The 13206-nt window shown below is 41.1% G+C and overlaps 1 protein-coding gene across 4 annotated transcripts in view; it reads right to left on the bottom strand.

Moving 5' to 3' along the window:
- Nucleotides 1-487: 487 nt before the first annotated feature.
- Nucleotides 488-13206, bottom strand: part of kiaa0319l (KIAA0319-like) — a 29133-nt gene continuing 16414 nt past the window's right edge. For all 4 annotated transcript variants that reach the window (XM_083764429.1, XM_083764431.1, XM_083764430.1 and 1 more), the window contains 10 exons: nucleotides 11295-11427; nucleotides 10999-11147; nucleotides 10030-10181; nucleotides 7809-7947; nucleotides 7216-7375; nucleotides 6633-6775; nucleotides 5816-5938; nucleotides 4978-5068; nucleotides 4575-4666; nucleotides 488-4057 (listed from right to left, as the gene is read on the bottom strand). In XM_083764429.1, the coding sequence (XP_083620555.1) occupies nucleotides 3861-4057; nucleotides 4575-4666; nucleotides 4978-5068; nucleotides 5816-5938; nucleotides 6633-6775; nucleotides 7216-7375; nucleotides 7809-7947; nucleotides 10030-10181; nucleotides 10999-11147; nucleotides 11295-11427 (1379 nt within the window). In that variant the 3' untranslated portion in view covers nucleotides 488-3860. The remainder of the gene's footprint in view (nucleotides 4058-4574; nucleotides 4667-4977; nucleotides 5069-5815; nucleotides 5939-6632; nucleotides 6776-7215; nucleotides 7376-7808; nucleotides 7948-10029; nucleotides 10182-10998; nucleotides 11148-11294; nucleotides 11428-13206) is intronic.

The following is a 13206-nucleotide window of genomic DNA, read 5'->3' as shown; positions in this document are numbered from 1 at the left end:
GAAAGGGAAGAAATCATTTTGAATCAAACACTGTATAACAATGTTTCCACTTTTAGAAACAGAAACTGGAAGTTACTTATGCATCTGAATGGGATAATTGAAGGCTGTTCTGTCAAGATACAAAACTTTCAACTATCAACATACGATCCTGATAGCTTATGTATTTTTCTTCTACACCATCAAATCATAGGGGCCTGGGAAGGCTTTGTCTGGCTGTTTCTGTATTCTGTATCAGCCTTTAAAAAACACCAAACTTTCCAGAACAGAAACACTGTCAGAGCTGATAGGACACAGTGGAAAAGGTGGAATAAAGACAGAAAGGTGCCTTTGTGATGATCGACTGATGACTATTAAACCAACTGCAGTCTATATAAGCTTTCATCACAATCAGGTCATGGCTGGTACATTTTGTATGGCTCAAAGTCAGTCATGGCTGGAAACTCTTATGTGAGCAATCAAGTGATTAAAAAGTGACAGAAGAATCAAGAATATGAAACATTTTATTTTGAATTCCAGTTGCATCAGATCTGGTCACACATTTAGGGAGGGGAATCCTTCACTAAAATGTTATTTATAAACATTTCTTATTAATTAAATTCTGAATCTCTCTGAATGCTCTTTACAGTGGACTCCCATCAGGATGGGGGTCAATTCACTTTTTAATGATAAATTGTAAACTTAAATCTGCTTATTAACAGAATAAATTGTTAGAATGTATTTTAAATGTGGTAAAATGTTTTAATTATTTTGTAATGTATCGTAGGGACATAATACTGTATTTGGTAAAAATCTATTTTCACATGGCATTTAAAAATAAAATCCCACTTTATGAATTTCTAGAATTGAAAGTGAATCAACAACAAAACTGTAATTACTCAAATGGTGATTGTTGTTGTCCACCAGTCCTGGGAAAAATACAAAAGAATTCCCAATTTTAAAACCTAAATTGTCCATGAATTTAGTTCCTTCAGAATGTTTTTATTAACTTATAATTCAAGTCCAGTTGACGAGTGAATGTTCAAAAATATTTCTGTCATTTTATCCTAGGCCTGGTGTCCACTACTACAGGTACATTGCAAATAAAACCATGCACAAAAGTCTCTCATGCTGACAGTGTGCATGAGAGACAGTGTTCTCCCCCCACAATCTTTTTGTCAATTTAGTAATTGCCAACCCACCCTGAGTAGTCACTGCAAACCCCAATTTGTTCGGGTGTAGACAACCACGGTCCACATCCCCTCTGAAACATTAGTTGGAAGTCGCTTCTTTTCATCCGACAGCGAGGAGTTTCATTGGGAAGACATAATGTGTGTGGATCCGATGAACACGAAATTCTTCCCAGTTCCACTCCCAGTGCCTGCTGAATAGCTTCCCCAACCAACCTGTAGGAGTCGACAGAGATCACCCTCCCCTGCAGGCAGACTAACATGGCCAATTGTGCCTCTGGCTTGGCCGGTAGGGCCAAGCCATAGGCACCATGGAGGAATTGAACACCAGTCTCCGGCGGCAGTGGTGGGTAGGAACCTATCCCTGCGCCACCCAGAGGGCACCCAGAGAAAATCTTCTTTTAAAGTGATTGCTTATTACACACAGAGTACAGCTTGGATCAAATCACAGGTGTACCCTTTCAACATTCAACAAAAACGTAAAAAAGTGACTAAACTTACAGGCCAGTTTCACAGTCTGCATGCAAAGCAATTGCACTATTAGAAGTTGTGAGGAGCATTATTTGGTTTAATTTTCCCTCTCAACAGCCCAGTCCAGTCACACTCCTAACCACCACCCACTGCTTCACACATTAGCAGGGGTGATGGCTATAGCTACTTCTTGCCATTATTACACACTGCAGAAGTGAATGGTTCAGGTTTTTGTCATATCAAGGTAAATCCCTGATATGATTTATTTAAAGTCAATAGAATAGAATAGAATAGTCCCCAGTGCACCCCTTGAGGTGTTTTAAGTCACTGTAAATGTATATAATTATGTATGTGCACATACATGAAATTAGTGTTCTGCTTTTAACCCATCCTATAACAACTAGGAGCAGTGAGTAGCCTTTTGCTCAGAGAGCCGGCGCCGGGGAGCTATTAGGGATTAAGGCGGGCAGGCGGCACACCAACCACTGACTGGAAGATGTAAGATGCACATGCTCTACCTTAACCAACTAGAACTTAAGTATTTGCTGACCTTGCATGGGGTCTGCAAGTGTATCTATGAACTGAGTGAATACAATAAACGGTGTAAACATTTAACTATGTATACGTATATTCTTTACAGTGATCCATCTGCCACATTCAAGTCTACAGAGTAAGCAGAGTAAGGCAGCTCAAGTGTTTCTGGACTTAAGCTGAATTCACATTAACTAATTTTCATTCTCGCAACTCCTTGATCTCTCTGAGATGTTTGCAAGAATGGTAAAGGAAGCATTTCAGAAAAATATAACACAGTTTACGCACTGTAAAATTGTGAATCTTCATTTAAATTAACGATTTTACTCTGGCTGACGTTTTTGATTCTCATTACGATGTCTCAATCACAGATCAGCCTCGTTCTTATCCCCTGATGAGAGGAAAACGTGATAGTGGAGTTCACCGACCACATGGTGGTGCATGAAAACATAGATACATCAGCTGATGTACAACTGATAGCTAAAAGAAAGGTTGTTTAAAAACAAACAATCAAAGTGTCTTCTATTAGCATTCACTCCACTAGCTTGTCATCTTGAGGTGAGTGAGGAGGTATTGCCCAGTTTATCTGTCCATCATTATCACCTTCATCTTGCCCTCATCCTGTGGGCCACAGGGATGGGTGCATGAGGGTATCCACAGGCTATTTGTTCTCCAGTGTGTTCCAGTGAATCAGACCAGTGAGGAGAGGAGGAGCCTCTTACAGCATTTCCCCATGAGCCTCTCTCCCTCCACCTCCAGCTAACATGGGGGGACGACAGTCCGCATTGGTGACTCTGTTATTTGTGTTCGTAAATAAGTCGCATTAAAAACAAACGCATTAACCTCTTTGTAAGTAAAATCGTTTTTGGCACAATTGGCCGGACACACTTTCGCGACACATCCAGTACGTTAACACATGCAGGTTGTCATTCCAGCGTAACGTACCAGAACTGCAATATGTTGCTCATCATGCATAGACGTACAGCTACAGTACAGTTTTGGGGAACAGTAGATCAAGTCCAGTGATCAATGCCCCTACGGCTACGCCTTCAAATTAAAAGCTCCCTCATCAGCTATCAATATAATAGCTGACTATCGGTAGATACTTGGCAGTGTTTGGTAGCATCAGTCTAACCTTGGACAAGTGTGAATTACGGTGCAGTGTGTGTGTATGTGCGCACATACTTGCATGTCTCAGTGAACCAATGTGAGTGTGTGAAGTGGGCTCAACTGCCGGTGGTTATCGTGTCAGTTGAGTCTTTTCCCCTCTCCTTAACAAGAGAAAGTGTTAGATATACAATGTCTTCTCTCGCAGTTACGGACTGATGATGTCACCTTTCAGCGAGAGAGGTATATTTCAACCTCATTGTCGCCATGTTACATTGTATTTCATCGCCCATATTTCATCAAGAAATGATGCAGTTTTCCCCTCTATAGTGGCTCAGTGTGCGTGCAGGGACATGTTTTTTCTTCTAACAATGGGATGTGATTACAACACGTATCCAGCATGTTCTTCGTCTCTCTCCTCCTACATCCAAGGGTCACAAACAGTGTCTTTAGTGGGCAAGTGGCATGATGTCGCATGTAGAAAAACAGCACAAGAACGAGGGACAAGTAGCTGTGAGGAGTGGAGTCAGAGGAGTAAGTGCATGTGCAGGAGGAGGCTTTAGGGTGCTTCCCGTTCCTCTGTTGCTATAGCAGCTCTTCTCTTTGCTTCTTGTTTCTCGGTGGACCCTGTCCGTTTCTCAGGGAGCCATTCTGGGGTCTCAGAAGCTGACCTCGCTCCCGCTCTGTCCATGGGATCCCTCCCTGCCCGTCGTCACTGTCCAGGTCCGAGTCTGAATGCATGAGGGCAGAAGAGGATGGCGCGGGGGGAGCCTTAGCACGACCTGGTAAGGGGTTGGAAGGAGCAGAAGAACCAAAGGATAGAAAATAATTAAACTTAATTTGTTTAGCACCTTTATGTTAATAATATTTGATACACTATTAGATGCAGCACATTATGAGTTTATGACAGATACAAACATGAAAAACAGATGTTAATAACAAACAATGCTAAAGGCAGGGTAAGTGATTCTCTTTGGTTAAAACAGCTCTATAATAGTACTCATTGCTATAGAGTGTTTGGTCAGTAACAGGAGTATCTCCAGCACTTTATTATTAAACAGAAAATGCATTTTCAAATCAGAATAGGGAACTCAGACAGGGACGATACAGATTCAACTGTGAAATTGGAAGTGATGTGATGACAGAAAGAAATGAGCAGACAGAATTGGAACACTATACAAATGTGACATATCATGTAACCTATGTCACATCATGTGACATGACATGTCACATATCCATTTAAAGTGTGTGTGTGTGTGTGTGTGTGTGTGTGTGTGTGTGTGTGTGTGTGTGTCTCACCAGATTTCTTCGGTTGCAGCTCCAGGCTGTCTTGTTCATCAGCCTCCAGAATTTTGTAACGACTTTTACTTCTGCGTACTTTACTCTTACGCCTGTTAACAAATATATGGGTTAACTGTGAGGACAATTGGACAGTGTGACCCCTGTACCATTTACAGATATTCTGATTCATGAGTATATTCCAAACGACAAAAAAGTGGTGGGTAACATTCATATACAGTACACTAAAATCTACCTTATATATATTTAATTTAATCAAATATATAAGCCCGTCACATTTCATAAGAAGCGCAATGGTGGTGTGGCAGCTCAAAAATAACTACAACATTTGTACAAGAGTCAAGACTTAACAATATTTCAAAATGTAATCTAATTAATTATTAAAGTAGCACATCACTCTCACCTGCGACAGCAGCACACCATTCCCCAGACAACTGTGGCTATAGCAACCACAATCATGAAGGATGCTATTGTCACATAGAGTACACTCCACTCTGAAAACAAAACATTATACAGTATTTAAGGTTGTATACTATGTGTGCACAATAATTAAGCAATTAGAAGCCGTTTCATATCGCATATCACAGCTATGGGTGGTGTTGGCATGATGCGAAGCAAAGTATCTTAATTTCCCATGGCTGGGATTGATTGATTGATTGAATACTTTATTAACAAGCTTAGTAACAGTACAGGTAACAGTACAGTCAAAGGTTATGCTAAAAGGATAACACCAAAATTCCCAGGGGCTTGTTTCCATTGTGGTCCATTGTACGAATTAAATTCCTCAGTAATACATATGCTAACGCCTACTGGTTGGTCCTAGGGGTGATAACCATATGGCTCCTGCGATACACATGGAACCACCTGCCGAACCCATTTTGGGCGGGAACCCCTTTTGGTGTTAGCATTATGCTATGCTTTAGCTATTGAAAAATAGCAGATCTACAAGCTCAGAGCACGCCTACGAGCGGCGTGCTACGAGCTTGTAGGTCTGCTATTTTTGAAAAATCGAAGAACGACTGACATAGAAACATAGCTTTTTCAGAAAACTGTCAGGATTCAGAAGACATTTTTAGAATCTGATCTCAGGTCAAAATGGGTTAACATGCCAGTCAGAGACAGGAGCCTCACCAGAAGGATGTAGCTGCTACATTTCAACACCCTTGCGTTCAGGAGCAAAAAACCTCTCAGACTAATGCTACTAAATACTGTATGGGACAGTTTTTATTGTATCTTCTCACCACAGTTGCTCTCTCCATCTCCCAGCTGTGACGTGATGAAGTTCTCCATCCAGAATGGGTGACAGACACAGCGCCGTGTGAAGGAGTCACACTCGCCATGGCCAGAGCAGTTTAACTGGCAAACTGAGGACACACAGGGAGAGAAAGAGTAGAAATGAGCGAGGGAACACAAGTTCAGTTGTTGCGACAGTAAAACAGCTAATCTAAACAATTCAACCCACTACTCTGAGGGTAACATTTGATGACCTTAGCAGATCTATTATGTTGTGAGCTTGTAGATCTGCTATTTTTGGCAAAGATATTTAGTGTAGAGTGAAAACAAGAGGGTCAAATCTAACATAGAAAACCCCCTAAAAGTATACTGTGAAGATGAATTACATTACAGCTCACGAGAGAATTAAAAACATTATCAAGGCCTGTTTGGTAGACAAATAGCTGCCTTCAACATGAAAGCCACACCTTTGCCATTACCACAATGACTACTGAAATGAATGTTACACAGTATGGCTTTAAGAACGGGAAGAGAACCAAGAGAGCAAAAGTGTGAGAAAAGGTCATGAAACAACTTGCTGGTTACAGTCTCAAATTTGACATTTGAGAAGTGAAAATTACAATGAGCTTTTGTCACAATTTGACCACTCACATAAGCAAAAAAGATATCCAAGATCTGTTTGAGTTGTTTGTGTGACAAAGTAATGCAAAATTGTAACTTAGCAATGATATAGCCTGTAACGTTAATTCACATCCATAGCATCACTTCTCTTTAACTAGTAGTGTGTTGTACAGTATATGGCAAGCAGCTACTATCAACACTCACTGACTGTGTCCACCCGTCTAGCTTTGAAGATGAGGAAGTCGTTCTTTTGTTTGCGCAACTTGTTGCGCAGCCCCATTGCAACACTTCGACCGGACAGGGGAGGGCGCCCTGGGCCCCCTGAGACCAGGAAGACCAAACGAGCACTGAAAAGGAGGAAGACATTAACTTCAATAAGCTCCAGAAACCGTACACAGATACCTGATCCATGATCCCCGTTAGAAAGACGTTTGGAGCATTTGTTTCATCAAGAGAATAGAGCGGTAGTAAACATGTGATGATTCCATCCTGCAATCATCAGAAAATCTGAAAAATCGTGAACATTATTTGCGCAAATCTTTGAATATAATAAATTTTTTTAAAGCAAATTTCTTTAACTCAAATCTTTGTTTCTGGTTGTCCCTGGAACAAAATATTTTGAGATGGGTGCGGCCCAAATACATATAATTTTGGGGGTCCTTCACATGAAAAAGGTTTTGAGCACCACTGATTTTTCAGAGAATCCACAAGTTTTTCAGAAAACTGTCAGGATTTAGAAGACTCAGGTCTCAATGGGTCAATAATATATGGTTAAATAGCAGCTCACCTGTGCTCGTTGAAGGCACTGATCTCTCGCACAATGATGTCACTGTCGAGAACTCCCAGCAGGACTCCGACCTGACGCATAAGCATGTCCCGCTGCCGGTGCGATAACTGGGACACCGACACCTCCAGCACCAACTCTACCAGGTCACGCTCCCATACGTCTGAAAATTGGATTGATTGGTTGATTGACTGACTGATTGATTGAATAGTTTACTAACAGTTTGCAAAAAGTACAGATGTACAGTTATTCAAGAAAGCTAAAAGGATAACACAAAATGCCCTGAGGGCATGTTTCCATTGTGGTCCTATGTATTACATTTATCAAGACACATAAATACATGTAATACTATACAAGAAATCATCCATTTTAGGAGCAATAGGAGCTCATTTATTTTGGCAAGCTAGAAAAAGCGTGAGCCAGGAGTGATGGATTAGAGACACTTCCTGTCACATGTGTACATCAAACAGTATATTGCATCCTCCTGACCTGGTGTATGTACACCATTTAGTATGCTGTATCCTGACCTGGTGTGTCTATACCATAAGGTGCTGTGTGCGTGCGTGCGTGCGTGCGTGCACGCATGGTTCCAGTACCTGGTTTAACCTCCACTGTGCCTCTTTCAACACTGATCTGTCCTTTGCTGTCAGTGACTGTGAGTGCAAAGCTGTACTTCCCCTCCACAAGGTTACCGAGAAACAGCACCGCCTGGTGGTCAGAGTTGTTCAACACGACCTGCAGGAGCAAAGGTCGGGTTTGTATAAATGTTTTTTAAACTAGACAGTCCTTTCATAACTATGTTTTCTGTTGTCCCGAACCACGAAAGTGGAGGGGGGACAACCACCGGAGAAAAGTAAAGGACAAAAAATGCTGTTGGCATATACAATATGTACATGTACATTTGATTTGACAACGCTACATACAATATGACAAAACTATATGCACATGTACATTTGATTTTTCTTCTCTCCTTGCACTCCCCTCCTTTCTTTAATATTTTAATATTTTTGTCTTTTCTTTTTTATTACAATTATACTGTTATTATTGTCTATGCTGCTGCATTGTCTGAAGGAAGCCAAACCAAAATAAGTTTTACTCTTATGTACCTGTACACAAGATGTAACAATAAAGTACAACCTTGAACTATGAAACGATCTCTGTGTGCGTGCGTTAGGGCATGTGCGAGTGAGTGTCTTCGTTCATCTGTCACACTGTAATGGTGGTTTTGTGTCACTAGTCAAGCCAAGGTAGATCTTAACAAGGGACTGTTGAGACACGGAAACGATCATATCACCAACAACGACGTGAGGGAAACCCAGAGGGAACTTGTTTCATCAAAGACTTCCTTGTTTGTTTTGACATAAGGTTGCTGAATTGCATATTTACATACCTGTGTTTTTATTTATATGGTGACATGTTGAACATGTACTGTTGGCCAGAAACTCTAGCACTTTATTTTTCATGCAGCTTTTTATTCTCGTATTTTGCATATGATTTCAGCATTGGGAAGATCAATGTGAGACCACGTTTTGTTTTCCCCAGAGTAGTAGATGATCTGCCAGTCCGCAGATGGATATGTATCATTTCTGTTCGTCCCAAATAAATATTTTATCATACCATATGCCTAGTCTCATGTGCTTGGACACCTCTCACACAATCACTACGAACTGTACCCGCTTTAGTCATCTAACATGGGAACAGTCACACGATTGGAGGGCAATGTGGGACCACTGTTCCACTGCCTATATGCCGCAATTTATGTAAATTCTTTACCCAGCAATGAACTGGCAAGTGGCAATGCAATGGAACAACACTTTACAACTCCCTGACTAGGCAACGCAGCCTGGTAGAGATTTGCACTCCACAAAGTGTCCCTCTCTAGTTCATGCTGTATTTCCTTGTAATTGTTTATCTTCTGAAGGAGGAAGAAGTGGTTCAAATTATTTCTCAGAATGTGACAAAACCAGTTTTCCTCTCCCCTCTACAACTCTTCAAAACCAGTTAATCAACTTCAACTTTCAACTCTATTTGTCCCCAAATAATTGCAAAATATGTGATTTAATGACACATTGGATTTTATAAACCTGTGAAAAGCATTCAAAACAGTGTGCATACATGCTCTATCTTCTCTACTACAGTTTTTATTTAAACAGTACCTGTTGTAATTTTTATTCTCTTAGACTACTAATCAGCAACATACAGTACCAGGGAATGGGACCAGGTGTGGCCTTTGGCTTTGGAAGAAAGAAATATGAGGCAAACAGTGTGAAGCCTTGAACTGGACTACAGCACACCCCATGTAACAATAAAGCTCATATGGGTTATGTTATCATGATTCATGTTATCATGGGTTATGTTTCACTGGCTCTCAGTGCATGTCCAACTACTGTTTTCTTTCCGTCTATTGTAGCATGCAGGTAACTGCATGCACATGGTGTCTTGGGTCTAAATTAGTCCCCACTTAGACAGCGACAGTAGCTTTACTAGATTTCTAGGACTGGAACTGAGAATACTAGATCCAGGCTATTCTGATACATCTCAACTCACAACTAATTGATGCAGAGGTAGTTGCTTGATCAAATTGACTGAATGTGAAGTGTAATGATTTCTTCCAACGTGGTATAATTGACTAGTCTATGACTTGTCCAGTGATGCCTGAAGAAGGTCTATTGACCGAAATGTTGCCTAAATAAAGTGTAGACGCTCATGCGGGTCTTTAGTGGGGCTTTAGTCTCACTCCCTTACAGTATATTAACAGGTTGACCGAGCAGTCATCCCCTGTATTCGGGTAAAATGGGGTGTTAGAACCAGTCTCACCCCTGCAGCAGGGCTGTTGTCATCCCTGGTCCACAGGTAGCTGACTCCACTTTTGTCATCTGTGGAGTGAGAGCCATCTAGAGTTGCTGTCCTCACCGGCAGAGAGATGGGCGCGCTGGACAGGACGTGGGCCACAGGGGGCTGGTCTAGCTCTGGTGAAAAAATAACATAACATGGATCATGATTCAAGGCCTTATCACCAGGAAGGCATCCATCTACGTAGGTTGATATTGACAATTCTTTAACATGCAAGTGAGATCCCTGAATGAGGTCTCTCCTTGGTATGAGAAAAGGCTGTGTCACATCCAGAATAGGTAAATAAACTTTCCTATAATCCAAACAGTTTTTTGGATTGAATTTATCGTGTAGCACTTAGTATACACAGTATAGTAGTACCTTTAAAACCATTTTTTAGGACTTAAAGCGACGTCAGCAAGGATGAATCTATCACAAAAACCTTAGTGTCCCTATCCTGCTAGTATGGAGCCCTGGGGGACTCCAGTCAACTAAGAATGTAGCGTTCAAGTTGTTAATGAAGCTGGGTAAATACAACACACTAAGTGACAGGAGGTCATAGTTTAAGATGATAGATCGTTTAAAGAATGTTCACTCGCCCTATTTGGGAAAAATGGAGCAGTATGCTTGTTGTGTCTGCTATATCCCCCAGGCTTCTCAGCCTGCTTCTGTCTAAATCCAGCTCCAGTTTTAGTGCTTTGTTGCATCAAGCATTTGAAGCAGTTTCTGAAGGAACACACAACACACCTAAAGCTAATTCTCACCACTAGACACTAACCCAAATCCTCTTATTTTATACAATGACAGCTCAAATGTTTCCTCTAAACAACTTCATGAAATCACATCCCATATGTATGGAGGTAGATATGTACCTCCATACATATTATTGACCACCTTTTGCATAGATATTTAAATTGAGGAGGATAACGGGGAAAAAGTGATAAAAACACACACCTTCTCGGACAATGACCTTGACCACATCGACGCTCTTCAGCTTCCTGTCGTCCGTTACGGTCAGAGTGAACTCGTACGTGCCCACCTGGAGACCCGTCACCGTGGCAACGGCACTATCTGCGTTTTCAACCTTCACACCATCTGGACCCCTTATGGACAGAGAAAGAGGGAGAGATAAATAATCCCATCATTCCTAATTCTCCACATTATCCAAGACACGACCAACGAACCGCCTGAGATTCAAGTTATTCCTTGACCGACAGTGAGGCATTGTTGTCACTATGTGTCTGACTCACGTGGTCTGTTTCCAGTGGTAAGTGGCAATCTTCTGGTCATCGCTGCTCTTGCTGCCGTCCAGTGTGGTTCGGTCTACCGGCAGTGTCAGCTCCTTCTCTGGCCCTGCGTTTGCCAATGGGGGTTTATTGTTCTCTGGTGGGGGAGGAAGGGGTGAAGTTTGAACTGGGTTTTATTTGAGTCAATGAGTCAATATTTGAGTTGAAAGGCCCCATCAATGTCACTATAGGCAAAGTTTTTCAAAAGATTCCATACATTTTAAAATATTGCAAAAAAAAAGCCGATAAGCTCACAGCGTGTGGGATCGTGGCGTGTTGTGAGCTTGTAGATTGGCATTTCTTGCCATTTGTCATACAACTAAGTATATAGCGCTTACAGTAAGTGGTTAATACAAACACTGATGCAGTTTTCGTTCACTTCACAGGTCGGGTGCGCAAATATAAACCTTTCAACTTGTGCCGGCAAACAAATAAATTTCCTATTTGTTGTAGTCATATCTATTATCTATTAAAAGGTTAAATAAACAGAATTACGCACCAGTGACTGAATGAAATGGCTACTGATACAGTGTATTAACCCAATCTGCCCCACCTGTTAAACAGAAACGCAGTGCAGTTGCCAGAGATATGGGGACAATTGAAAGAATAAATAACCGTGGGCGCATTCATGTGCACATCGCGTGCACGTCAGAAAAACCTTTTTTGAAAAAACAAAAAAGGAAAAAAAGGGTATGCTGCTTAAAACGTAACCTGATGTTTCTGGCACACATTGTGATAAACTGTTACTGGTTAGGTCACATCAAATCGTGAGATATGAGAGATATGTGCATAATACAAATACTGATGCTGTTTTCATTCGGGTGCTATTCCTGCTGAAATGGGTCACTATGGGTCCATAGTGAAAATCTGCAGACATATCTCATGGCCCACGTTTATTATTATTACGTTTATTATACATCTGTACTATTATTAAACAGACGATAATTTATATCCGTCTCATCTATCAGATCGGCTATTTTCGGAGAAGAGATTTATAGACATTATGTGCAAATATAAAATAGCTGTGATACTTATGTACTGGTAAGTGGTTATGGTGAAATAAACCATTAGCATTTCATGAACAAATGCAAACAATATTAAAGGCTTCCCTTTACAGGTCAAACAACATTCATTCACATGTTGTTAGTTTTGGAGGTGGGAAGCCTGGTGACGTGAGGTTAGTTTGGAGGGGGCGATGGGACTTTGGCGTCACCGTTTCAGAAAATAGACAGCATTCCCTGTACACACGGAGACGACAGTGTGGTTTAAGTGCCCCTAAAACGCAGTCTCCGTGTGGCAGAAAGGGCAGATCGGCTAAATACTTGAGCGGCTAACGCAGAATAATGTACACGTCTAGACATGCACCTAAATGTTTTATTACCAACGTCATCTCCACTAAAGGTTAAACAAACAGTAACTGAGATAAATGACACCTGTGCTACCATTGACATAAGCTCTATGAAGTTTAGAAGATGATGCAAGGCACCAGCCTGCCAACTACAATACGGCACTAATGTGTTATATTTCACCCTTCCTGCGTATTTGCAGAGAAATGGTAAAGAACCAATACCTGGCTGGTACAGAATTATAGAACTTACTCAGAGAGCATGTCAAATATAAGGACAGCCGTTTCGGAATGTTGCTGTTCTTTCTGTCATAAAACGGTGTCTAGGAATCTCAAGGGATGTGAAAATCTTCTGAATGTAAAAAAATAAATAATAATTAGACCATCTGAACTGAGTGCTGTATGTGTGTGTGTCGATCAGGAGGTTGATTCAGCTGCAGCTGATGGTACAAACAGACAAAGCTAGTCTATTTTCATATTCGTTGAGCGGTTAATTAACATAGATGATGAGCCATATGGAACAGGTGTTTT

The sequence above is a fragment of the Protomyctophum parallelum genome (assembly GCF_964188405.1).
Source record: "Protomyctophum parallelum genome assembly, chromosome: 1".
In the NCBI taxonomy this organism is placed as follows: Eukaryota; Metazoa; Chordata; class Actinopteri; order Myctophiformes; family Myctophidae; genus Protomyctophum; species Protomyctophum parallelum.
This window is presented reverse-complemented; position numbering and strand designations above follow the sequence as displayed.